The sequence below is a fragment of the Bubalus kerabau genome, chromosome 7 (genome assembly GCF_029407905.1).
Source record: "Bubalus kerabau isolate K-KA32 ecotype Philippines breed swamp buffalo chromosome 7, PCC_UOA_SB_1v2, whole genome shotgun sequence".
NCBI lineage: Eukaryota > Metazoa > Chordata > Mammalia > Artiodactyla > Bovidae > Bubalus > Bubalus kerabau.
The window spans coordinates 118,548,358-118,575,916 of record NC_073630.1 but is presented as its reverse complement, the minus strand read 5'-3'; the positions used below and the strand labels follow the sequence as shown (position 1 = coordinate 118,575,916).

General features: G+C 59.8%; 1 protein-coding gene across 5 annotated transcripts in view; it reads right to left on the bottom strand.

Moving 5' to 3' along the window:
• SH3TC1 (SH3 domain and tetratricopeptide repeats 1) overlaps positions 1-27,559 on the bottom strand; it is a 62,855-nt gene that overhangs the window by 16,282 nt on the left and 19,014 nt on the right. For 3 of the 5 annotated variants that reach the window (XR_008717290.1, XM_055589215.1, XM_055589218.1), the window contains exons 1-9: positions 24,309-24,423; positions 17,544-17,745; positions 9,591-9,718; positions 8,137-8,242; positions 7,313-7,459; positions 6,547-6,739; positions 4,134-4,210; positions 3,010-3,205; positions 106-239 (exon numbers count right to left, since the gene is read on the bottom strand). Coding sequence is in view for 4 of the 5 variants with exons in the window: in XM_055589215.1 (XP_055445190.1) it covers positions 106-239; positions 3,010-3,205; positions 4,134-4,210; positions 6,547-6,739; positions 7,313-7,459; positions 8,137-8,242; positions 9,591-9,718; positions 17,544-17,697 (1,135 nt within the window). In the remaining variant the exon portion in view is untranslated. Of the gene's footprint in view, positions 1-105; positions 240-3,009; positions 3,206-4,133; positions 4,211-6,546; positions 6,740-7,312; positions 7,460-8,136; positions 8,243-9,590; positions 9,719-17,543; positions 17,746-24,286; positions 24,424-27,559 lie in introns of those variants that run through there. The other 2 variants (XM_055589217.1, XM_055589216.1) reach the window with 2 other exon arrangements.

Below are 27,559 nucleotides of genomic sequence, written 5' to 3'. Positions count from 1 at the left end.
GACTGAGTGACCGAACACACAAGGAGCAGCCTGTTGCAGGTCCTGAGAGGTCCCCGGGGCCATCCTGAGGGGCGGGAGGGGCACCCCTGTGTTCCCCCCACCTACCCAGGCTGTACATGGTGCAGACATTTGTGCTGGACATCCTTCTCAGCAGCTGCCTGGCCTCCTCCTCAGAAAAGCGTCCTTCATGGCTAAAGAAAGACCTTTCTTCTTCACTGAGAAAAATCACGTTTTCCAAGCTGGAAAAAATAAAGTGAGTGTTAGATCGCACATTTCCAAGTACACATTTCACATGGAGACCCCTTTCCCTCCCTCACTTGGCAGACAATCCCTGCCCAGTGATGAAGATATGAAGCTACAAACAAGATAGATCCCGCCCTCGAGGATGCCTCATCGGGCCAGAGGCAGACACCCAGGAGCAGGCAGGGCTGTGATAGATGCAGCTGATCAGTTTCTAGAAGGGGTGCTCCTGAGCAGCCTTCAAAACCCCACCGTAAATGCCCCTTCCCCTGTGAGGCAGGCCATGGCAGCTGCATGCAGACTCAACCCCTCCACCCTGCAATCTCTCACAACTCCTTACACAGCACGGGTACAGAGCACACGTGTACTCAGGGAAGTCAGGCAGAGGAAAAAAGGAAGGACCAAGGGAGGGAGGGAGTGGGGGAGGCAACTTCTGCTTATAGAACTAAATTAACAGCAAAATATGAAACTTCCAAATGTACTTCGAAACTTAAGAGGGAGCTATTATGAGAAGTTAAAGAAACCCTTAGGGTAGATTACGACACGTTGGACATAATAAGCCTGTATTCCTCAAAAAAAGTCAGTTCCTAAAGGACAAAGAGACCGAGGAAATGTCTCAGATCAAGGAGAGGAGACTCAAGAGACAGACAAGTGATAATACGGGGTCTGGAATTCTCTTTGGCTAAAGAAGGGATCACTGGGAAAATTGTAGGATCTAAGATCTGCAGAAAACAATTCTATCAGTGTCAGCTTCCTGATTTGGACAGTTGTGCTGCGGTCATGCAAGCGATGTCCTGGTTTCAGGAAACACACTGCATTATTTAGGGGTAAAGGAACATCGTGTTTGCAACTGATTCCCAAAGAATTTAGAAAAAAAAAAATGAAGTAAAAAACAAACAGGAGAAAGTAGGCGCCATAACATGTTAACATTTGGGCAAACGGGGTGAAGGACACAGAGGAATTCACACTCTTTTCACAACTTTTCCTTAAGCCTGAAGTTACGACAAAATAAAAGAAATAAAGAGTAGCCACCAGAATGTTCATTAAACAAAAGGTAGAAGACCCAGATCTGGCACAGGAAAGGCGTTTAGAAAGTACTTGTTGAGTAAATGAGAGGTTGTTGGGGCTTCTCTGGCTGTAAACAGGACCAGGGGCACTGGGCCCCGTCAACCTTCTGGGTTAAGGGAGGGCAACAGACCAGCTCAGACCCACAGCCGTTGCAGCGCAGACCCTTGGAAGCTCAGGACACGTTCAAGTCACACGGGGCCCAGCCGTCTGTTGAGACGTTGGGGTCTCCCCAGAGATGGTGGCAACCATCTGGACCGAGGGCACCGAGGGCACCCAAGCAGTGTTTCACAGAACACGGGCTGATACAGTTTGTCCGGAGGTCAGAGAAGTGTGAAAAACACGCTTCAACAGGAGAAGGAAGAGTTTCATGCTCTGGGTGCCTTGCTTGTGCTGGGAGTTCCACCAGCCAGGGCACGTGGAAAGCCCATGGGTGCTGGAGAAGTTTGAGATGAAGCCTTGGGGGCAGCATGCTTTGGGGAACGAAGGTCTGGTTTCTACTGTCAGCATCGGAGCCCAGCCCAGCCTCAACCTGCTTCTGATGAGTGGGCGGAAGAGGCTCTGGAGCAGACAGACCCTTGAGTTAGGGAACAGAGCAACTGGTAGGACATGTGACGGCAGAGTGGCAACCGAGACTTGGTCTTGGAGGCACAGGTTTGTCTGAGGTGCCAGACAAGAATGGAACAGGATATCAGGGCTGATGGGGGGCTAGGGACAAACATCTCACGATGGACCAGGGCAGCTGCTGGCCCAATAACAAGTCTTTTCTACACACTGACTCCTGGGTACTGACGTCTTAACAAAAGGCCAAGAACATACCTATGTTGCTGACCACTCTCTAAAGGTCGCCTCCCTCCACCCCTGTGCTGCCCAGGGCCAGGTGGTGGGGACCTGGAGGTGACTGGACAGGCCTGGCTCAGAATTCCCCAGATGGGGTGGGGAGGCTCGCACGAGGAAGGAAGCACAGCCAGGAAGGGTGCCGCCCCCGCCCACCCCACAGGGATGGCAGACAAGACTAGGGGCCAGCGGGCGGTCAGAGCAGTGGCCTCTGAAATGCGGGTCAGCAAGGCCTGGGTCTCAGGGGGCCTTGAAGTTCAGATCCAGAGCTTCAAAGGCCTTTATGAAGGGGAGTGGAGGGTGTACTGGGTTGAATAGTGTCCCCCTCTCCCAAATCCATGTCCACGTGGACCCTCAGAAGGTAACCTTATTTGGAAATAAGACCTTTTTAGACAGGATCCAGTCAAGGATGCTGGTGTGAAGAGATGATCCTGGGTTATCCTTGCGAGAAACAGGAGACAGGACTCAAGCATGAAAAGACAGAGGCGGGGTGAGGGGGGTGATGCGGCCACAGGCCCGGGGCCGCCCGGAGCCGCAGGAGCTGGGGGAGGCGGGGTGGGTCCCCCCGGGCCCCGAGGGGCAGGAACGCTGCCAGCACCGTGATTTTCACATCAGGCCTCCAGTCCGTTGTTTCAAGCCCTCAACTTTGTGCCACTGGCCCCGCAGCCCCGGGACACCCGTGCACGTGGACACCTGTGTGTCTCAGGGGCAGCCCCAGCCACCCTTGGGGGAAGGGCAGGAGAGGGTCCAGACAGGAAGCAGAAGTCAGGCCCCGGGGACAGCGGGGTGGCCCTGGGCCGGGCCCAGCCCCGGGGACAGAGATGAGGGTGATGAGGAGGAGGAAGGGGCAGGCCCTCAGCCACTCACTCAGATGCCTGGCCCTGCACATTGATGAGGCTCGTCCGCACAAACCCGACCTGGCCGGAGGCCGCGTGCCGGCCCAGGCACCAGGGCAGGCCGGGCACATGAGCGCCCAGGATCTCGATGTGGTCACCGCTTCGGAAGGTCATCTCTTCGGGCCCTGAGCCCTGGCAGTCCCCTACGGCCAAGGCCGGGCCCATGGCTGCAGGAAGGAGGCCACACATGGTCAGTGCGGGGAGGCAGGACCAGGAGGGGTCTGGGTAGGCCAACAGGTGGCCCTCGAGCACACCGTTGGTGTCCCTGGCCAGGGAGCTTGCGACTCTGCTGAGGACTGACCGAGCGCCCAGCCAGGGTCGTGAGACTGCAGGGCTGGGTGTCCATGCGGTCCTGGGAGGTGATGCCGTATCCCTACCCTGAGCACGGGAAACCGAGGCCTGGAGACGTTGATCAACTTGGCCCAGGGCCCACTCGGGGCAAACCCAGTGGAAAATGTTCACTTAACAGGCCCACAGGCCATGCAGACACCAGTCAGTCTGGGTCAGATCAAACGCACTGGGCCTGATGGTGGCTCAGATGGTAAAGAATCCACCTGCAATACGGGAGACCCGGGTTCGATCCTGTGTTGGGAAGACCCCCTGGAGGAGGGCACGGCTACCCACTCCAGTATTCTTGCCTGGAGAATCCCATGGACAGAGGAGATTGGCAGACTACAGTTCATGGGGTCACAAAGAGTCAGACACGATTGAATGACTAACACACAAAGGGGCCAGGCTGTTGTTTCGGAAGAAGACCCCCGCCCGCCCCACCCCCATGGTCTGAGGGTCCTCCGAGGGGTCTGACGCGGCACTGGCAAGAAAGCAGAGGCCTCAGAGATGCTGGTGGAACAGGGCGTTACTCGGTAGAGGCAGAGCAACCGGGGACCCGGGCCTGGCCTCCCTGGGTGCTGTGTGAGTCTGGGCCAGCCAGTGGACCTCTCTGAGCCTCCTTATCGTCTCAGGAACTGGAGAGGATCCAAGCTACCTTTTCTGGCTTGGGGAGGACTCAGGGGAGCCAGAAGCTTCTGGAATGCAGGCGCCCGCCCGCCTCAGCCCACTGTTCCCCAGGGGAGGAGGACCAGCAGAAGCACTTACCCATCAGCTGGACGTCCAGAGCCACGGGTCCACCCAGGGGGTCATTGACAGAGTCCTTGGGCACCCTGAGAGCCCACCTGGAGCGGGATGAGAGGGGGTTTCAGATCCGGGGCAGGTTAGAACCGTGTGCAGACCACACAGGTCACAGCCACAGGGGCCTGAGCAAAGTCTACCACTTACTCCTACTGCATGGACACCGCCCCCGGCACACACACACACACACACACACACATACCACCTCACACACACACACACACACACACCACCTCACACACACACACACACACACCACCTCACACACACACACACACACCACCTCACACACACACACACACCACCTCACACACACACACACCACCTCACACACACACACACCACCACACACACACACACACCACCTCACACACACACACCACCTCACACACACCACCTCACACACACACACCACCACACACACACACACACCACCTCACACACACACACACACACACCACACACCACACACGCACACCACACACACACACCTCACACACACAACACACGCACACCACCTCACACACACACACACACCACCTCACACACACACACACACCACCTCACACACACACACCACCTCACACACACAACACACGCACACCACCTCACACACACACACACACCAGCTCACACACACACACACACACCACCTCACACACACACACCACCTCACACACACAACACACGCACACCACCTCACACACACAATACACACGCACACCACCTCACACACACACACACTCACACCAGCTCACACACACACACACCACCTCACACACACAACACACGCACACCAGCTCACACACACGCACACCACCTCACACACACGCACACCACCTCACACACACACACACACAATACACATGCACACCACCTCACACACACACACACACACACACACCACCTCACACACACACACACCACCTCATACACACACACACACACCACCTAACACAGATACACACACCACACATACACACACACACACCACCTTACCCACCCCCACACACACTCACCAAACACACACACACACCACACACACACTCACCAAACACACATACATGCACCACACACACACATATACCCACACACCACACACACACATATACCTGCATACCCACACCCACACACACCACACCCACACACACGTCACCTCACACATACACGCACACACTCACCAAACACACACACACACTCATGAAACACACACACACACACACCACAAATAGACACACACACACAGACACACACACACCACCTCACACACCCACACACACACTCACCAAACACACACATAGCCACCACACACACATACACACACACACACTCACCAAACACACACACCACACACACACATACCCACACACACTCACCAAACACACACACACACCCACACACACACACCTACCCACCCCCCACACACACACCACCTCACACACACCCACACACATACCTGCACACCAACACACCACACACATACACACTCACCAAACACACATACACCCACCCACACACAGACCACACACACAGACACAGATACACACACACACAGCCACCACACACATACACTCACCAAACACACACACATATATACCCACACACATACACACATACCACACACACTCATCAAACACACACACATACCTGTACACAGAAACGCCACACACACACACACTCACCAAATACACATACACAGACACCACACACACACACCCACACACATACACCCACCCACACACAGACACACACACACAGAGACACACAAACACACAGTGGGTGGCCTACAGGCCCAGGTTGCCGCAAGCCCTCTGCCCAGGTGCCTCCTGCCCTCCCACAGGCTGGCATCCTTGCAGACCTCCCTCCATCATCTATGGACTATCTCATTGAAAACAAGGAGATCTAGTTTCTCTCTTCACTTCGGCTGCCAGGAGGCTCAAGCCAAGTCTACGCCCTCTTCAGCACATGAACAGGAGCCTGCATGCTACCTGTCCCCGCCTTCCCCAGGCTTTCCCTGCTTTGGTTCTTATCTGCATAGATCCCTGCGTGCTCCCTTACTATGGGCACAGGCTGTGTGGCTCCCTCAAAAGCTTTCCGGAATGAGCCAGAACATGAAGCCAGAACCCCAGACTGCACACCCCCGGCCGTCTCATTCCAGGGCAGTCCTGCTGGGGAGGTGTCCCTGTGCTGTTGTGCAGGTAACCGCCTGAGGCCACACGCTGAAAACAGCGGAAGGCGTGGAGGCCGTGCCTGCCTGGGGCTCACACTGGTCCCCACCCACCCGCCTTGGCCGACGATCGGCCCCGGCCTGGGGCAGTTTCCACGAAGCCTGCCGGCAGCAGGACCCGCAGGAGGCAGAGAAACAAAGGTCGATACCTACTGATGGAACGGAATCAAGGGCTCCGGAGCGGCCGCCGCTGCCCCCTCCGCCTCCGAGGACGTGCCGGGACTCGGGGCTGGAGAGTCCACTGCCGCGGCCGCGTCTGCCTGAGGGCCCCTCGGAGGCCGCCTGAAGGGCTGGGGGCCGTTCCTCACTCTCACGTGGTGGTCGGGACACAGGACGAAGAAAGGCCCTTCAAAGCGGCAGAGGGCGATCATGCAGGCGGCTGGACACCGGGGGCAGCACCTGCTGGGCCCCCCCAGCCCCAGTTTCTGCACCACACAATGACTCTAGAGGCCCAGGGACCAGGGCTGGGAGGCTGGACCCGGGCTGGTGTCCCGCATCCGCCTGGACTTGGCCAGGAGGAGCCCGGCTCAGCCTCAGCTTCTCTGGGACTCGACTGGGCTGTGAGGGGGCCAGGCACGTGATCCCGAGGACCCGTCCAGCTTGGATTCCCCCTCCGTCACCCCCCAGCAAGTCTGGCTGCAGCCGGCCTCCTCCCGTCCTCTCTGCGGCCGGGAAGCACTGACTGCTAATGCCCTGCTCGCGGCAGACTTGGATCTCGACTGTGAGACCCCCGGAGTACTCAGAGCAACAGCCAGGCCAGGAACTCGGGGGTCGCTGGCAAAAGCCCCTTTTCTGTTATTTCTTTGGGGGCTTTCCGTGCCCAGCGTCCCCTCAGTGTCTGCTCCTCCAGGGCTCTCCTGCTGCCGGGGCCCTGGGCCCTCCCAGACCAGTGGGGAGCCGCCGATGTCTCGTCGCTCACCTTCCTGGATGAGGAGGCTCTCGTACGCCAGCCTCAAGGCGTCCGCATCCACCTGGACCCGGACGGCCGTCTCCTGGTCCTCGTCGGGCTCGAGCAGCCAGAAGGCCTGGTCCATGAGCAGGTTCTCCAGGCAGTGATGAGTGAAGCCTAGGGGAGCAGACAGCCCTGGTCACCCGCAGGCTCTCAGTGTGTGCAGAGAGGCCCTCACAGACCAGTGCTGGCCAAGCCCTGCACCAACCAGGGCCTGGGGACCAGCCCACTCTGCTCTTGGGGACTCACGGTACTGTCCACTACCCGAGTCGGGCCAGGGGGCTGACCCTCCAGGCTGTGAGAGGACCAGCCGTGACCGTGGACAACTTCTCTGGACTCGTTACGTCCTCTAGGACCGTCAGTCTCCTCCTCTGTGACTTGGGACAAGAATGTTCAAGGAGACCAGGGCATGGGGGGTGGGCACAGCCCTGCTCTGGGGGCACAAGGCACCGTCACTCTGAGTCTCACTTCTCAGCCCTCAGAGGGGATGGAGCAGCAAGGTTCCCGAGGAGAGGCGCCTAGCCAGTCAAAGCCTTGCTTTGAACACAAATTTTGGAAAGAAGGCATACGGGCTGAGGCTGGCGTGGCTTTCCTCTCTGTGCTCAACTAGGGAGAGCTCGGCTGCCCTGGAAGCCACGCTCAGCCCTGCCCATCGCGTCGATCCTCACCAAGGACAGGTGACCCGTGCGGAGCTGTTGTGAACGCGCTCAGTCTTAAGCCCCAACTGGGAACATAAAGGGCTTAGTGCGTGCTGGGGGTCCCCAGAACCCTCTCTGGGAGGGTCACTGCTTTACCGAGAGCGTGGTAGGTGGAAAACTTCCAGATTTCTTCAAACGTCTTAAACGTCACCACCAGCCGGTCCTGGTCACTGTGGATGGACAGCAGCCTGGCCGACAGCTCCTTCCAGGAAAGACACAGACGTGAGACCAGTCCCGGAGGCTTTGGGGGGTCTGCCCATCAGCAGGAATGTTTCACGTGAGTGATCTTGGCAGGGATGGTGGGGGCGGGGGAGGGTCTGCCCATCAGCAGACATGTTTCACGGGAGTGACCTTGGCAGGGATGGGGTGGGGCGGGGAAGCACAGCTAGTTCCTTTACAGCCAAGCTGCTCCTCTCCTGCTCTCAGACCAGCTGTGGCTCCCCAGTGCCATGCCGAGCCTTCCCAGAGCTGGCGGCCTCCATGCCCCCTCCGTGACTCAAGGCCCTGCCTCACGCCCTGCACACCAACGACACCAGGGTCTCCTCCGCTCAGCCCTGCACAGCCCCAGCCTCGCCTCCTGTCCCCTCCCGCAGCAGCAACTCCAACTGCAATCCTAAACCCAGCGTCCCCTCTCCTGACAACTGTCCCATGAACCCTCCTGGTGGTGCCGGGACCTTCAAAGTAGCACCAGCCGGGACTTTCCCAGGTGGTCCAGTGGTTAAGAATCAGGGAGTGTGGGTTCGATTCCTGGTTGGGGAACCAAGATTCCACATGCCACAGGGTAACGAAGCCTGCCAGCTGTGGGTACAAAAACACAGCTAGAGAAGCCTGCATACCCCAGTGAAGACCCCAAACAGCCGCAGAAAGGCAAGCAGCACCAGCTGACACTGCCCAGGGGAGAGGGGGCGCTATTCTCGTCTCCACTGGGATTCAGAAATGAGGCCCCACCCTTAACCAGCCACCGACCCCTGGCATCCCAGGGGCATCACCCCTACCCCCCGATGTCGAACACCGTGCTGGGGGCACCCTGCTTGCAGTCTGCTGACCCTCACGGCAGTTCCGTGGGGTCACACTTCTAAGCATCCCAGTAAGTAGCTGAGGAGGCTGCATTCACAGAGGCCAGGGGGCGTCGGCCAAGGCCAGGCCGGGCTGAGTGCACGGTCAGACTCGAACGGGAAACTGAGTCCCAGAGAAGCTGAGGCTGAGCCAGGCTCCTCCTGAGCAAGTCCAGGTGGATGCAGGACTCCAGCCCGGGTCCAGCCTTCCAGCCCAGGTCCCTGTGTGGGTGCAGAAACTGGGGCTGGGGGGACCCCAGCAGGTGTTGCCCCTGTGTCCAGCCGCCTGCATGACCACCCTCTGCCACTTTGAAGGGCCTTTCTTCGTCCTGTGTCCCGACCACCATGTGAGAGTGAGGAACGGGCCTCTCAGCCCGAAGTCTCCGGACCTCCTAGGCCCATCGCTTTCTTCTCCGAGCCGTCCTCCTCCGCCCTGTTCGCAAGTGTGGATCCCGCGCCCCTTCCCCCACCCAGGACCCCAGGAGCCAGACTCACCCTGAGGGCGCGGGCCACCTCGCAGCTCTCATTCTCCAGCAGGCGGAGCCGGCCCCGCAGGGCCTGTTGCAGGTTGGGGTCAGGCAGCCCGCTCTTCCGCCGCACCGCCAGCAGCTGCAAAGTCAGGTCTGGAAGCGCGGAGCAGATCACGGTGGGCGGAGTGCCGTGGGGTGCTCCCCCGCCCCCACCAGCCCCCCGCCGCAAACCGGGGAGCCGGGTTCACACCCCACGTGTACTGCCTGGGAAAACTTCGCAGGCAGCCTGTCTCCCCTGAGGCCAGTTCCTTTCCTTGTAAATGAGTCACGTGCTGCCCACGACGTACACAGACGGGAGGAAGTGGACTGTGTCATCGCCCCAGGACAGGACAGCATCTGCCTGCCCTTCAGCAAATGGCCCCCAAGTCACCGTGACCTCCAGCCCCGCTCTCTCCCCAGCCCGAGCTCCAACGGTGCCCCTGACCTCCGGGAAACACCCTGCCTGCACCCTCTGGCCCCCACCTCATCCTTTCTTCACCAGCTCCAGAAGGGCCACAGCCCCAGCCCTGCTCGGACCAGCGACACCTGCCTCCATCACCCCCCACGTCAGCCTAGCAGCCAGACCCATGGATCCACCTGCAAAGCCAGGCTGAACCCGGCACGTGTACCCACCACAGCCCTGCCCCTTCAGTCTGCCGGGGCAGTGTCTGGGCCCCGGCCCTCGCTCCAGACGGTCCTCTGGTCTGCAGAAGCCAGAGGGTCCCCTCACGACCACGTCTGGCTTATGGCACACCCTGGCTGTCAGCCCCCCGGGCAGTGCCAGCCCCTAGAAATTTCTACAGCAATGGTCATGCCTACTCTCTATAGTGTCCCACAGTGGTCACCAGCCACACGGGCTCCTGAGCTCTTGAAATGTGGACAGTGTCATCAAGGAACCGGAGTCTTCCTTTTATTTATTATTAAAAAGCAGAGACATTATTTTACCAACAAAGGTCCATCTAGTGAAGGCTATGGTTTTTCCAGTAGTCATGTATGGATGTGAGAGTTGGACTATAAAGGAAGCTGAGCACCGAAGAATTGATGCTTTTAAACTGTGGTGTTGGAGAAGACTCTTGAGAGTCCCTTGGACTGCAAGGAGATCCAACCAGCCCATCCTAAAGGAAATCAGTCCTGAATAGTCATTGGAAGGACTGATGCTGAAGCTGAAGCTCCAACACCTTGGCCAACTGATGTAAAGAACCGACTCATTGGAAAAGACCCTGATGCTGGGAAAGATTGAAGGCAGGAGAAGGGGATGACAGAGGATGAGATGGTTGGATGGCATCACCGACTTGATGGACATGAGTCTGAATAAACTGCAGGAGTTGGTGATGGACAGGGAGGCCTGGTGTGCTGTGGTCCATGGGGTCGCAAAGAGTCGGACATGACTGAGCGACTGAACTGAACTGAACTGATGCTCAGTTTAAGCGTGCCCACACCCGGATACTGTATTAGACAGCACAGCAGTAGTGGTTTTCCATCTCAGGAAGAATAAAATGCAAATCCTTTCCACCTTCTCAGGCACAGCCTGGAGCCGCCCGCCCTTCTCCCGCCCACTGCCAGCCTGGGGTCTTCTCTCTGCTGCTCTGAGACGTCCAGCTGCTACTGCTGAGTCGCTTCAGTCGTGTCCGACTCTGTGCAACCCCATAGACGGCTGCCCACCAGGCTCCCCCGTCCTTGGGATTCTCCAGGCAAGAGACGTCCAGGAATCCCCCCTAACCCCACGCCACCCACCCCACCCCAGGGCCTTGGCACTCTGCATACCTTCCCCTGAGGCGCTCTCCCAGACCAACGCCTGCCCGGCTGGCTGCTGTAGGATCCCATCTCAGCTCAAACGGCCCCTGCCCACCCCTACCCAGTCCCCCCGAGGCTCCAAAGCTGGGGAGATAAGGGGAGGGAGGAGAGGGGAGAGAAGTGGTGGAGGGGAGAGCCCTCGGAGTAAGCCTTGCACCTGCCTTGGAAATTTCCAGACCCCCCCACAGCCCCAGCAGGAGACTCTGGGATCTGGAATCGGGCCCCTCCCCCAGCAGGAAGCCAGCCAGCTTTTCTCAACCAAGTCTCAGCGGTGACCCACCTACTCCCAGAAGAGGGTAGGGCTGCACTTTTACTCCCATGATAGCCTGCCCCGTGGCTCAATAGCCCTGGTCATCCCGAGTGGCCACAGGCAGCACTGACCACCTGAAAGGCTGGATGACAAGTGACCATCGAGGCAGAGGTGAACCGCCAATGACCCTGGGGTCTATGTGCCCCCTGCCCCCACAGCGGGTCTCAGGATAAAGGACTCCTTACTGCCCCCCCTCCAGGCAGGACCACCTCCCAGCATCAGCTCCTGCGGAAGTCCCGCCATCCTGTCCTGGAAGCTGGGATGCCTCTCCGGGGCTGGGGGGGCCCTCCCCACTCACCATGCCCCCAGGGTGTCCCTCTTTGGGACTCCCTTCCCGCCTCCAGGGTGATACCGCCTCCTCTTTTACGTGTGTGTGTTAGCCGCTCAGTCGTATCTGACTCTTTGAGACCCCATGGATGGTAGCCCACCAAGGCTCCTCCGTCCATGGGATTCTCCAGGCAAGAATACTGGAGTGGGTTGCCATTTCCTTCTCCAAGGGATCTTCCCAACCCAGGATCGAACCCAGGTCTCCCACATTGCGGGCAGATTTCATTACTGTCTGAGCTACTGGGGAGCCCTCCTCTTCGGGCAGATGCAAACAGTCCAGAGAAGTCCTTTCCAAGTGCGGGCGCACCCCAGCCTTCTGTCCCCCAGGGAAAATGCAGAGTCCCGGGCCCTCTCCCAACCTTCCAGCGTCAGAACTGTCCCAGGACCTGAGTGTCTGCCTTTAACATGCCCCGCCCCCACCCGGGAGACTGATGGACAGGGAAGCCTGGCGTGCTGCAGTCCATGGGATCACAAAGAGCCGAACACCACTGAGTGACTGAACAACAGCCCTGACCCACCCCCACAGTGATCTCAAGGCAGGCGTCCGGCAGCCACATTAGAGAAGCCTCTGTTAGACATTCTTGAGCCAGGAGTCCACAGAACGGTCCAGGCTGGGGACGCCCAGTGATCCCACATTCGTGAACCTGGCACAGACTTAACCTGCTGCGTGGGGATGCCTACCTGTAAGGCAGGACCCCATCTGGCCAGGGGAGGGCCCAGCAGCCTGCTGAGAGACGCCAGAGGCTAGAGCAGCGTCAGTGGCAGAGCGGGGCCTGTGACTGAGGTGAGAACAGACAGCCTCAGCTACTACGCAGGCACCAGCCCCGGGTGTTTCCGGAAGGCACTGTTCACACCCTTCCCCCACGGTCACAGAGGCCAGCAGGGTTGGGAGGAGGTCGTGGGCTTCCTTTTGTGCAGTAACGAAGCACCCCACCCAAATGGCTTCTGGAAACTGCACAGTGTTATCTGGGCTCCAAGAACGGTCTCCCTGGAGCCAAACAAGGTGTGGGCAGCCGCGGTTCCTTTCGGAGGCCCCGGGTGGAGAATCTGTCTCCTCGCTGCTCCCGCTTCTAGAGGCACCACTTCCCTTGGCTTTTGGCCCCTCCTTCATCTCCAGAGCCAGCAGCGCCAGCACCTTCAGTCTCTCTTTGAGTCCCACCCCAGAGTAACCTCCCGTCTCCAGAGCTCTCAGCCCCTCTGCGAACCCTCTTTGCCACAGGAGGCAACATGCGGGTGCAGGTTGTGGGAGGAGGATGTGGACACCAGCGCTGTTTGTTCCTCAGTCGCTCAGTCGTGTCTGACTCGCTGCGGCCCCATGGACGGCATCACACCAGGCCTCCCTGTCCATCACCATCTCCCAGAGCTTGCTCAAACTCATGTCCATTGTGTCGATGATGCCGTCCAACCCTCTCATCCTCTGTTGCACTCTTGTCCTGCCTTCAATCTTTCTCAGCATCAGGGTCTTTTCCAATAAGTGGGCTCTTTGCATCAGGTGGCTAAAGTATTAGAGCTTCAGCATCAGTCCTTCCAATGAATACTCAGGGTTGATTTCCTTTAGGATGGACTGGTTTGATCTCCTTGCAGTCCAAGGCACTCTCAAGAGTCTTCTCCAGCGCCACAGTTTAAAAGCATCAGTTCTTTAGTGCTCAGCCTTCTTTCCCTTGTGGCTCAGCTGGTAAAGAATCCGCCTGCAATGTGGGACACCTGGGTTCGATCCCTGGGTTGGGAAGATCCCCTGGAGAAGGGAAAGGCTACCCATTCTAGTATTCTAGTCCTGGAGAATTCCATGGACTGTATAGTCCACGGGGTTGCAAAGAGTCAGACATGACTGAGCAACTTTCACTTCACTTCAGCCTTCTTTAGGGTCCAACTCTCACATCCATACATGACTACTAGAAAAACAACTTCAACTGTGTGGACTTTAGTCAGCAAAGCGACGTCTCCGCTTTTTAATATGCTGTCTGGGTTGGTCGTAGGTGTTCTTTGCTGTGTTTAGTTGCTCAGTCTTGTCTGACTCTTTGCGACCCAGTGGATTGTAGCCTGCCAGGCTCCTCTGTCCATGGAATTTTCCAAGCAAGAATACTGGAGTGGGTTGCCATTTCCTTCTCCAATAAGACTTCTTTGGGGGCCTCTATCCTCCTGACCACAGAGGGGAGGTGACATCCTGGGGGAGCGCAGGGTCTGGGCAGACGGGGTTGCACCCTCATCCAGCTCCACCAGCCACTAGCTGGGGGGCCACGGGTCCTCTCGGCCTTGTGAGGTCAGTCCTCTGCTGGCGGTCCCTGGACTCCAGCCCCCAGACTCGAGGCCAGCTCCCAGCTTGCATCTTGGCTAGAGACCCCATCCCTGCCCTGCACATATTCCTCATCTGTAAAATGGCATGAGCGACCGGAACCTTCAGATGGAGGGTGATCTGATCCAGAAACACCTGTGGGTCCGAGAGGGGTTGTGGAACCTTGGTGCGGCCTCCTTATCGCCCCAGGGGTGTCCCTGCTCAGTGCTGGGGTGCTGCCCATTGACCTTGGACCAGGCAACATGACCGGCTCGTTCCTGCTCTCTCCCCACCTGCGTCCACCAGCCCCAGGCCTGTGTGGTCCGAGCCCATTTCCGGTCCTTGTTTTCTCTGGGTCTCCAGAACAGGGGCTCAGAAATGCCTGTCGAGTCCACATAAGCACATGGCAGTCTGATCTCAGCTTCAGACTCCACCCTCCCACTGAGCCTGGGGCTCCCTGAGGCGTGGCCGATTCCAGGGCTGGGGCAGGGAGAGCAGAGATGAGAGGTGAGCATCCTGGGGCCCCAGAAAGCAGGTGGTGCCCACAGGATGTTGGAGACGCGTCACAAGACCAAATCAGGGGCCACTTGAACAACAAAATAACTAAGGACAGCAACCGATAGAGTCCAGAGAATAAAATAAAGCCTGTCCACGCTAAAATAAGTGAGTGAGTGACCAGGGAGAGGGGACAGTTCTTTGCTTCAGAGAAGGTCAATTAGAAAGAATGTAGAAAAATGCAGCATTAGAAAGTCAACATTGAGCAACCGTTTTCATGGCTTCCCTGGTGGCTCAGACAAGGCTTGCAGTGCAGGAGACCTGGGTTTGATCTCTGGATCGGGAAGGTCCCCTGGAGAAGGGAATGGCAACCCACTCCAGGATTCTTGCCTAGAGAATCGCATGGACCGTGGAGCCTGGCAGGCTACAGTCCATGGGGTCACACAGAGTCGGAAACGACTGAGCGACTAACATAGGCGAGTTCGGAGGGGGACAGAATTCCCATAGGCTCCTAACGACAAGAGGGAAGACGGACGACTCTGACAGTGATGTTTACACAGTCAAACATCCCCTTAATCAAGTGAGCGATGCGAGGTGTGAGCATCACCAGGGCCCAGACCCACGGACATTGAGAGGGACCGAAGGTACTGGGCATTTCTGCCCGAAGCCCCAGCCTGCCGACCCGAAGGATCACCCGTCTCCACACTGCGGCAGCTTCTACAGGACCGCCTGGAATCTTCAAAGTACCAGCTGCCAGGTTAAAAAGCTCCAGGCACACACGGCCACAGAACGCAAAGCCTGACCAGGGTTTTGTTTGGTGGGAAGGAGGTTACGGGACAGATGGCTGGATTGCAGCAAGGTCTGTCTGCAGGTTGTCTAAGCCAGAAAAGTGAGTTTGGAATCATCTCACTGTGAGGGTGCACGAGCAGGTGCTGGTTTTAGGAAAGACACCAAGCAATGGGGGAGGAGAGGAGTCATGTCTGCAGTGGACCCCAAGACCGTCCTGGAAAAACGTAACACCTGCCTGAGTGCAGAGAGAGAGAAGGCAAAGTGTTAACATCTGAGGGGTCTAGGCGTGGTGTGTGCACGTGCTCAGATACTCAGTTATGTCTGACTCTTTGTGACCCCACGGCCTGTAACCCGCTGGGCTCCTCTGTCCATGGGATTTCCCGGGCGAGAATACCGGAGTGAGCTGTAAATTCCTCCTCCAGGGGATCTTCCAGACCCAGGCATCGAACCCGCATCCCCTATATTGGCAGGCGGATTCTTAACCACCGGGCCACCAGGGAAAACCCCCTGGGTGGGCTAAGTGAGAATTCTTTGTATTGTTTCTTGTAAATTTGTTGCCCGTTTGCAAAAGAAGCTGAAAAAGGTAAGGGGTCTGGGTAGACGTGGTGAGAGCCCACTGGCCCCTTGGCTGCTTGGGGCTGGGGAGCCTGGGAAGACTGTTGTGGGGCTCCCTGGTCCCACGGTGGGGGCTCCTAGACCATGCTGGTGCTGGTGGATGCCTGCTGTGCTGTGGGGCTGCAGGGGCAGGAAACACCAGGCTCGTGGTCAGATGCCCCTGGCTCGGTCACAGTGCCGGATGGCAGGAATCCCGTGCTCTAGGACTCACGGCCCCTCGGGCGCTGGGCTGCCTTGCAGAAGGCTGGGATGGCCCACGTGTTTCCGCCAGGACCCAGCCCCTCTGTCTCATGCCATCGAGCTCTTGGCGGGGCCACGATTCCATGAGATCCCAGGGCCAGGCCCCCACCACATCTTGGAGCCCCTCTTCTGGGCCAGGCAGGTGTCTGACCACAGGAGTCAGCACCCTCGATGGCCACCCCCCTTCCTATCTCCATTTACACCCTGAAGGACCAAGAGAACAGGAGTGAAAACACCTCCAGTCACCAAGCACACGCAGCGTCAGGCTCTGGGCCTGCTGCCAAGCATGCGGTTTTGTTGCCATTCTCCCAAAGCATCGATCATTCATCAGATACTCACTGGGCACCTGCTGTGTGCCAAGCCCTAGAGCCTCCGTGGGCGACATAAGCAGGTGACCGGGGTGGAAGTGAGGATCTGACGACGGGAAGATGGGGGAAGGATGGGGGACAGGCTGCCCCTGGCTCGGGGCCTTCCTCCCTGTCCTTCCCTTCCCTCCTCCAGTTCTAGAGACAGGGGCCCTGCAGACCCCCTAGGCCACCCCTCAGGTTTCCAAGTGGGGAAACTGTGGCCCGCGTCCAGCAGCGGTCCAGCGGCAATCAGGACGGGAACCAGGGCAGCCCAGCGGCAGCCCAGCCTGAGTCCAAGCCCCTCTTGCGCACACCCGGGCTGGTCGGGTGGGAGTCAGAGGCGCCTCTCTCCTCGTCTCAGCCCGCTTCGCCTCCTTCCAGGAAGTAATCCTGCCCAAGGCCTGGCCCAGACACTGCTCCTGCCACCCCTCACCCTGGGCTGGGTCTGCCCGCTGGGAGGGAAGGAGGGACACCCCACCCTGAGTAACCCTGGGGGTTCACAGCCAAGGACAGAGCGGGACGGTGGGAAAGCAAAGTCGTATGAGAGCTGTGACCTCATGCGGGGCTGTGTCCCTGGAATCTCCAACCCCTGCCCCATGTCGCACCAGTTTATCACTGATGTGACCCTGGAGAAGCGCGAGGTGGGCCCACATCCCTCGCAGACACTGTCCATCAACGCAGGCGCTGACGGTGCGGACGCCTGGCTCCGTCCCGGGGTGGGTGGGGGATGGACCCGCACAGTGCACTCACCCCCTCGGACGGTGGCCTTGGCCTCCTCGGGCCGTGGTCGATCCCAGCTGACGGACGTGCTCTTGGCCACTTCCCGGACTCCGTGGTTGCCACTGCCCCCCAAGGGCCCTGCGGGCCCATTCCCCCTGGGGGCTGGCTCCTCTGGGCCCTCCATGGCTGGTGGCGGCCTCACTGCCAAGGGCTCAGCATGCCGGGCTAGCCTCTGTGGGGAGAGCAGAGGGCAGGGATCAGCAGCAGTCCTGGCCTCTCTGGGCGGCTGGGATCAGCGTGGACGCTGCCCGCGAGTTAGGGCACAAGAGGCGAGCGCCCCTCTGCCTTGTCTGGCGGGCTCCCAAGCACCTCCCCGGGCAGGGCCTCCTCCCCGAACAGCACAGTGTCACCCAGAGCAGACTCCGTCGGGGGCGTGAGCCTACGTCTGCTTCCAGCTAGAGGGCCCTGTGGGCAGTGGGGTGCCCGTTCTTCCCATCACAGACCCGAGGAAACAGCTCAGAACCTGGTGGGTAGAGGCTGCTTAGAACCTTCCCACAAGTGCCTGGACAGGGACATGACAACGAACACGTGGAAACAGGGGACAGAACATCTGTGCTCTTGGGACACTCCAGGACCCAGGGGTCTAGGGGTAAGCCCACCATGCCTCCCACCCGGCGAGGGCTGGGAAGGACAGACCCCCACCCTGGGAGACGGCATGCTTCCCAGGGGGCTCAGCGGCGCTGTGACTCCAGCCTCGGTTCCCAGGGGTTCCTGCTGCTCCTTATCACTAATCCCAAGGCTTGGGGGGTCTCCCACTAAAAGAGGCCTGCACCCAGCAGAAACCCTGGAAGGAATTCAGGAAATGGGCCGGGTCCAAGGCTGTCCCCTAGACGGGAGGCAGCTGGCAGCAGAAGGCAGGGAAGGAGGAAATGGCCAGGGAGGAACTAGAGACTGCTCCCCGCGCCCAGGGTGCCCTGGGGCCTTCCCCAGACACTGGGTCATCAAGAGAGGGTAACTTCCCTAGTGGTCCCGTGGCTAAGACTCCACTCTCCCAATGCAGGAGGCTCAGGTTCAATCCCTGGTCAGGAAACGAGATGCCGCATGCCGCAACTTAGAGTTTACATGCTATAACGAAAGATACTATATGCTGCAGCCAAGACTCAGAGCACTGAAATAAATATTTAAATACACATAAAAATAAAATTTGAGGGGAAAAAAAGATAAGTGAGGGTCTGCACAGGTCAGGGCTTTTCTCACAATCTGAGGACAGCGAAGGACATGGAGCCGCTTCCAGGCCTGGGGAGGAGAGGCAGACTCCCCCAACCCTGATTAGCCGCAGGGATGCGGGGCAACCACGCCCCCTCAGCTTCTGCCTTGGGGAACGAGGGAAGGAGGAGCGGCCCTGCTCAGCCCTGTGCAGGGTGGAGGAGACCAAGGCCAGGAGCCCCAGGCAAGGAGCCGTCTTCTCCTGGAGTCTGCTGCTGATGATGGGCAGGGGGTAGCTCCACCCCAAACCCCAAGCAGGGCAGCAGGAAGTCTGTGCACGGAGCAGGACGAGCAGAGACGGGAGAGCACACTTCTGAGACCCTTCCTGGGGACAACACTGCCAACTGAAGAGCAGGCCTGGACTCCCCCAGACCCTCCACCTCGGGGTAGGTGCTGGGGTGGGCCCCGCCCCCAGAGACCCAGAGAACTCCAGGCCAGCAGCGTGGGACTCAGAGCCCAGACGGGCCCACCAGGGCGGTACGGCCCCAGGAGCCCCCGGCCGGCCTCCCAGCTTCACCTGGGACCCTGCAGCAGAGAACGGGCGGGAGACGAGGAGGCCAACAGCAGCGTCACCGAGTCACCACGGGGGCTGGGGGAGCCTGGGGCACAGGACACGGGGCCTGGGCTGTTCCAGATTCGGGGGTGGGGCGGCACCCAGGGCACTGAACTCTCCATAAATGCTAAGAGGAGCCAGCAGAGCGCTTTAAGCGACAGGACCGCGTTTCATTCCTTGAAAGGTCCATTCTTGAGTTTGGGCAGAAAGGACAGAGGAGGAGACGCTGGAGGTGGGACCTGTGAGGGGCCTTGGGTTCATTTACCGCCTCGGATTGCCAACAAGATCGGGGGGCTGACCTCCGTTAGACCCAGCGCAGACTATTCTCAGAACTGTGGGCCTCAGACTGTTCTGGGACAGCGGAGATTGTCTGCAGGCTCCCAGAGGGCATGCAAGAATTTGTCACCACCTGTATGCACCAGGTGTCTTGGCCAGGTTCCCAGTGGGGAGAGTACATTGCCCTCCTCTACAGATGGGGGACTGGGGTGGGCTTGAAGGGGTGGGCAACTCACCCCCTACACACACATGCGCACACACACAGGTGCGCGCACACGCGTGCACACAGACCCACACTCACATGCATGCATGCACACGTGTGTGCACACGCACACATGTGCACACACGTGTACACAGAGACACACTCACATGCACGTGTGCACATATGCACACACACACACATGCACGTGCACACATGCACACATACACATAAACACTCTCACATTAACACTCTCTCACTTACCCCCACCCATATCCCGTCAGTGCCCACATCCTTGTCTTTAAAAGGCAAACAGAGGCGCTCACACCAAACCCACAAGCTCCCGCCACCAGGTGAGGGTTCTCACGGGATGCTACCCCCGGAGCCTTGGAGACATTCAGCGTGGGCTGAGGACCGTCCCACCCTTCTGGGGAAGTGGGCAGGGGGCAGGCGGTGCCTGCAGGCCCACTCCTCCCTGGGCACTGCTGCTATTCCCCAAGAACCATCTTGACCCTGAACTCACCCCCTGCAGTAGGCTGGGCCCAGGCGTCTTCAGCGTCAGCTCCGCCTGCAGGGTGGGCGGGGGAGGTCGAACCCCACACTTTAAAGCCTTTGGTTGTTTTTCAACAGACCCTGCCCTGTGGCCAGCTCTGTGCCAGGCAGGGGCGAGGGGCGCAAAGGAGGGTGACCCAGGCCTGCTCGAATCGGGGGGAGGTCTGGACACAAATGCGGCAGTGTTGGTTCCATGGGGCACGTTCTGGGAGTGGGGGAGAAAGTCTGCTGACCCCAGAAGTGGAGGGAAAGGAGTCTGACCGTTGAGAAGGCCCGGGGGAGGCAGGACTCGTGAGTGACGGGGAGCCGTGCAGAGAATGGGAAGGCGTGGAGTGTCAGCCATCCACGGAGGCAGGCCAGCAGAGCTGCGGGCCACCCCAACAGGCCAGTGTGGAGCAGGAGAGTCGTGGGCGCCTCAGGAAGACCATGCAGGCGGGCAGCTGCTGAGCAGCAACTGGGGCTCTGAACCCTTGATCCCAGAGGAAGAAGACCCTACGTTCCCCCGTCCTCATGGACGCGACACACGGGGGCATGAGCTCAGAGCTGCCCTGACCACCCTGCTCCCTGGCCCTCGGGGATTCAAGGAGGGGGCTCCTGCAGGACCACTGCCCTACACCCAGTGCTCCCAGACCATCCCCAACACCCTTTCATCAGTGGTCCCCAAAGCCTCTGGGTATGACCCTTGTGGGCACCCCCTGACAGCAACTCAGGGAAACCGGCTCACATCCCAGAGGGTCTTGGGGCATCAAGGGGGTGCCTTGGCCCACAGGGGTTTCACCAGGCCTGCTGCTCCCTAGACCCTCTATTCCCCTACACAAGACGAGAGAGCTCCCGGGCTGGGGAGGCCTGCTTCAGCTCATCCCAAGCTTGCTCTGATTCCTTTTCTCCAGAACCAGCTTCACTCCTCTCATGGATTTAACACAAGAGTAGGAAAGGGCATGTTTCAGGCAGGCATTACCCTGATCCCCCTTTGCCTGCCTCCGAGCTGTAGAGAAAAGCAGGGTGTAGGGGGCTGTCTGGCTGTGACCTGGTCCCCAGCCCCCAACCATCTCTAAAGGCCAGGGACCAGGCCAAGGGGCACCCAGGGGATGCTGGCACCCTTGTAGGCAGCCCCAGGGAGGAGGGAGCAGGCTGGAGGCAGCCCCTTGTCCAGCGGGCGCAGCTGCGTGGCCCCTCAGGTTCTGGGACGCAGCCTTGTTGCAGAGCTCTCCAGCCGCCTTGGGTCAATGACCAGCGTCGTTTCAAGCCCCTCTGCCTTGTGCTCCCCATTTCCTGCTCCCAGGGGCCATCCCCCCCAACCCCGTCACACACGGAGACCTCCCAGCCTCTTTCAGGAGGCAGTGCCGTCCATCTGATGCCCGCGCCTACCCCTAGCCTAGCCGGCCCCTGTCGCCCTCCCCTCCTGACTCTGCACACAGCGAGCCCACACCTCTCCTTGAGGTCCCCTGGCCACAGGGTGGTGGGGACCAGGCCACCATCCGCCCTCCTCTGCTGTCCTGCAGCATCTCGGGAGGGCATGTGGATCCATCGTCCTGCTCAGGTCCTGTTTGTGGGGTCTCTCTAGCCTCCACCTGGGGGGCTTTGCCCTCCACTCTCTGCTGCCAGGCATCTGGCTCACACAGCCCACATCCAGGGCATCTCTCTTCCCCAGCCCCTGCCCACCTGTCCCCCAGGAAGTCAGGAGCAGCCCACCAGTGCCTGCATCCCAGGCTCATGGGCCTGCCCGCAGCAGCTCAGGGACGGTTTTCCGAGAACAGGGAAGGCTCTGGGGCTCAGGGGACTTCCCACCTGCTCAGCAAGGGGCCTGCCGCTGGCAGTTGTAGGCCTAGTCATGGCCCGCAGGAGGAAGTGTGCTCTGTCTCCCCAGGGAGGGTCCTAAAATAGCACTGCTCAGCTGGAGAAGCTGCCTGTGTCCCCGACTGCATCTGAACCCATCCTGAACAAAAGCCTCGAGGACCACGCAGACCTCGCCCACCTCCCCAGGAAGCATCTCTTCAGGGTTGTCTGGGGACCTCAGTACAGAAGGTGACCAGCGCCCCCCCACATTCACGCCCACCAGTGACCTCAGATCTGGTGGCCTTATTTGGACACGGGATGAAGTTAAGATGCGGTCACTGGGGATGTCCCTGCTGGCCCGGTGGCTAAGACCTCGCACTCCCAGTGCAGGGGGCTCGGGCTGGATCTCTCCCTGCTCGGGGAACCGGATCCCACATGCCGCAACTGAGTCCGAAGACCGCAACTGAAGATGCTAGTGAGCCACAGCTGGGACCTGCGGCAGCCAAATAATAAATACTAAAAATAATAGTAATAATAAGATGCGATCACACTGGGCTGGAGGGCCCTCCGTGTAGGGTCTTTGTAAGAAGAGGAGGAACACAGACACAGCGGGCCCCGGGTGAGGATGGCGGCAGAGAGCAGGGTGACGTGCCCACGAGCCCAGAGATGCCTGCAGCCGCCAGGAGCCGAAGGACCCTCCCCCAGGGTCCTCTGCCCATCCCGGGGCTTCAGATTTCCGGCCTCCAGAACCAGGGGAGAATGAACTTCTAGCGTTAGAAGCCCCGGCTTGTGGCCCTTCATACAGCAGCTCCAGGCCAGCCGTCGCCCCAGGTCCCAGCGCTTCCCTTCTCTGCTGGGAAGCGGGCATTTCGGGAGGAGGAGTAAGTGACCTCAGGCATGAATACTGGCTGGGGACCAGACACAGGAAGCGCCGTCACTGTTGGGAGCCACCACCCTGCACAACTGAGTATCCTCACTCTGTCCTCGTGACGCCTGGGGGAGCGTGATGGGCCCATTTCACAGAGGGGCCATCGAGGCTCCATGAGCAGCTATGCTGACTCAGACCAGCCTGGGATGGGGTGCGGGGGGTGCTGGTGGGATTTGAACCCAGGTAGGTCCAAGTCCAGCCCTTCACACCCACCCTGAACCTGGGCACACCCCCCTCTCTGGCCCCCGCACTGCCTCGGCCCACGAGTTCAGCCACAGCCCCCCACCCCCGCTGGGGGAGTCACACCCAAGCGACCAGCAGCACTAACTCCTCCCGGTGTCACTCCCGCATCTGTCATCTGTGTGAAACCACACGGGGCTTGGGGCCCCCAGAGGGGGAGGAGCAGGTGGGGAGAGGGTCTCGGTGATGTGCCGGGACCACATGCCCAGGCCAGGTGCTTAGTCGCTCAGTCGTGTCCGACTCTTTGTGACCCCACGGACTGTAGCCCACCAGGCTCCTCTGTCCACAGGGATTCTCCAGGCAAGAATACTGGAGTGGGTTGCCATGCCGGGCTCCAGGGTCTCTTCCCCACCCAGGGATCGAACCCAGGTCTCCCGCATTGCAGGCAGATTCTTTACCATCTGAGCCACCAGGGAAGCCCCTGGCACTAAAGGGCCTGGGTCAGGGTCTCCCTAGAGCTGTCCGGCCGGGGTTCCCAGTTAAGTCACCCATCCCATTGGTTGATGGAGAGGAGGCCCAGGGCGGTGACCTCAGAGTGGCCAGGTCACAGCCGCAGTGCCGCCCTGGTCTGGTACTTATGGTGTCTGCCAGAGGTGGCGCCAACCCAGGGTGGGGGCCCACTTGAGGCCCCCTGGGCCTGGAACCCTGCTTGCTGGCAACACGGCTCCTGTGTCCTGGCCAGACCCTCGGGATGGGTGTCTGGGTGGCCAAGGGGAGGTGGGGTCAGGTGAGATCTCAGAGCGGCGGTACTTTAGCAAAACCGACATCAGCACTGGAAAAATAGCTGTCGGTGGGCATGGGGCCCTCCCGGAGCTCCGCCAGCCAGCACCCACAGCCTTCTGGGCTCTCCAGACATCAGTTCTGTTCCCTCCCAATCCTGAAAGCTCAGAAAACTCTCCGAGAAAGTGAAAAGCAAGAGGTGGCTCAGATCCACCTGCGGCAAGACCCACGTCTGTGGACAATGCCTGCTCAGCTGCCCTCACCTGCCCGTCCAGAGCCCCGTACCTGCGCCCCGCTCCGTAGGACAGCGGGCACCGGATGGCCGCTCCTGGCTCCTCACTGGCGGGCCCCGCAGGCCGTCTCCGCCGCCCACAGCCCGTTGGACTGCACAGCGGCCGCCACCGCCCCCTGCTTCCTGCCCCACTTCCTCCCTGCATCTGGGCCCGGCGAGAGGCAGGCCTGAGCTGCTGCGCCGCCTCCCAGGGCTGGTTGATCATTAGCTCTGGCCTGGGCCAGCTCCAGGCCCTGACCCGCTTGCCTGCTGCCTGGTGCCCAGGCTCAGAGGTGGAGGTCAGGGGCCACCCAGGCTCCCGCCTCGGCTGGCAGGACTGGGGAAGTCGGACATCTGCCCTGCCAACCTCAGCACTGCCCTGGAAAACACTTACTGCACACACACACACACGTGCACACATTTACACGCACACACACATACTTACACACAAACATTTGTGTACACGTGCACACATTTACATGCACACACATACTTACACACAAACATTTGTGTACACGTGCACGCACACACAAATGCATATTCGTACATGCACATGTTCACACACATGTGCACACATACACGTTTGCATACAGACATTCGTGCACATGTGTGTGCACAAACAGATGGGCACACATACATGCACACGTGTGTGCAATACACATGTGTGCACGTGTATGCACAGATACACATGCACCCTTGTGTCCACACACGTGTACACAGACAGACACGTGGTTTCTCCCCACTGCTGCCCCACCCGGTGACACGATCAATGGGAACACATCCTGGGGAGGCCTGGGGGTCTGCCTATAAGCTCGCCTTCCTTCCTGGTCTTCTCACCGGCTCCAGGCCCGACCTGGGTTTGAGAGCAGGGGTTTGAGCTCGGGGGGCAGGGCTGGGTTTCCCAGCTGTCCGACAAGCAGCAAGAACTGAACTGGGGTCAGCCCCGGCCCTACCCTCCCATCGGCTCTCAGGCCCTCACAGAGGCAGGGGGTGGGCTCTGGTTGCTGGCCCCAGCTCAAACCCAGGAGGCCACCTTCTCCACCCCAAGCTTGGGAGAGGCATGGTTTGGCTTTCTGACCAGGAACAATATCTAAGTTAAGTGCTAATGTGCCCATTTCACAGACAGGGAAACTGAGGCTCAGGAGATGATGTGGTCCAAGGCTGGTGACTAGAGGGTGAATGGGGAACCAGGTCTGACGGACACTGAGATCCCCTGAGCACGGTGTCTAACCCTGGCACCGCTGGTGTGCGGGGCACTCGCTCTTTGTCCTGGGGTCTGGGCAGCATCCCTGGCCTCTGTCACTAGAAGTTGCCCCAAGGTGACAACCACGCCTGTCTCCAGGCACTTGCTCCTTGGGGGCAGTCTCATTCAGGCTGAGATCCGCTCTGAGCCCAAAGCGGGCTGTTTCTGGTTGCCCCCCTCCCACGCCGTCCACCTTTATCCAATCACCTCCTGGCGTTATGCATGGTCACCCCAAAGTCACAACTTCCCCTCCCCAGTGGGCCAGAGCTCAAGCGTGAGGGGAACAGCTGGAGACACCATGGGTGTGTGGCCGCCTCACACTGGAAAGGTCCCTGCCGCGGGCCAGTGTGAAGCCTCAGCCCCTCAATGGGCAGTGCTGGCCACTGGGGGGACCCCAGCAGGCCCGGGCCCAGCGCTCCGGCCCCTCACACCCGCAGCCCAGCGCAGCCCCAGGCCACACACCGCCGACATGCTTGGTGACCCCAAGGCTGGAGACAGAGGCTCTAGGGGCCGTTTTCACAGTGCCCCCTGACGCCAGGTGGAATAGCAGGGGAGGGTTTCACATCAGCCGTGGGCCCTGGGGGCCAGAAGGCCCCAGAGCAGAGCGGGCAGCTGTTCCCCCAGCAGCTCGCCTCAGGGAGCATGGCCTGTCGGAGCCCTGCCAACCTCTCTCCTCCCCTCTCCTGCCCTCTCCATGGAGCAGGAACAGCAATCTTTCTAGCTGTGACGGTCGCAATGTGAGTGTCCAGGGAATGCCGTGACAAAGTACCCCAGACCGGGCTTCTTAAAACGGCAGAGGTTTATTCTCTCGCAGCTCTGGGGCCGCAGTCAGTCAAGGTGCCGGCAGGGCCAAGCTCCCTCTGGCTCCGGGGAGCCCCCTTCCCACCTCCCCCAGCTCCTGTGTCTCCAGACTGTCCTGGGCCTGTGGTCACGTCACCCCACCCTCTGCCTCTGCCATCACGCGGCCTCTCCGTGTGTCTCCCTTGCTCCCGCTTGGAAGGACGCCCCGCACTGTCTCCGGGGCCCTGCAAGTCATCCGGGTGGATCTCACTTTGAGATCCTTACACAGATTGATCACATCAAGACCCTTTTTCCAAATAAGGGTGTGTTCAGAGGTTCTGATGGATGTACCTGCGGAGGCTGCCCTCCTGCCCAGAGTGCTAGACGCGCACGGGAGTGGGGAACAGGCTGGGGACATGAGTTAGTGTTTGGGGCACCTGCCTGCCTGACCACAGTGCTCTCCCTGCGGGCTGCCTGACCTCAGCAACCCGCAGTCTTCCAAGACCCCGCTCTCCTGCCCACCCCTCGGGCCCCGTCACGCCCCGAAGGCCCTCCTCACCCGCCTTCTTCCTCATGACACCGGCCTGTCGACCTCCCCAGCCCGCCTGCCTCCCCTTCATGGGCCTGGCACAGTGATGCCCCCCAGCCCACCCCCTTGCAAGCTACCTGCTGCAGCGGTCCCAGCCCTGGAGAAGTTGGGCTTTCCTTGCACTCGCCTCTGCTGGGACGGCTCTCCTGGGCGGGCCTGCCTCCTCCATCCATGCCCACTCTGCCCTGCACGGGGACCTCTGGATACGCCTTTGTCCCCATCATCTGTCCCCGGCCTTGACTCCCCCTCCTCCCCCAGAGGACAGAGCTCCAGGCCCATTGTCTCCAGCCAGGCTGCCCCTCAGCTCTGCAGGCACCGCCGTGGCAGGCCGCCACGTTCACCGATGCCGCCTGGAAGGCCGGAGTGGCTGTGCTGCTCACGGGCCGGCAGGGGGGCCCGGGTGGGGTCTGACCGTCTGCTCTAGCTCTGAGCTGTCACGAGGGCTAGTCTAGAGGCGAGAATCCTTCCACAGGGTGTCGGCTGTACTCAGGTGTCTTTGCATCTAACAAATCCCGGTACCCAAGCCTCTCCAGGGGCTGCTGCAAGGCAGAGAGTAGGGGACCAGGCTCCCCAGGCAGCGGGGAAGGATCAGGGTGTCAGGAAGTCCCCGACTCCACTGGCCCCTGGTCTGGGCTGGCCCTGGGCTCCGTGGG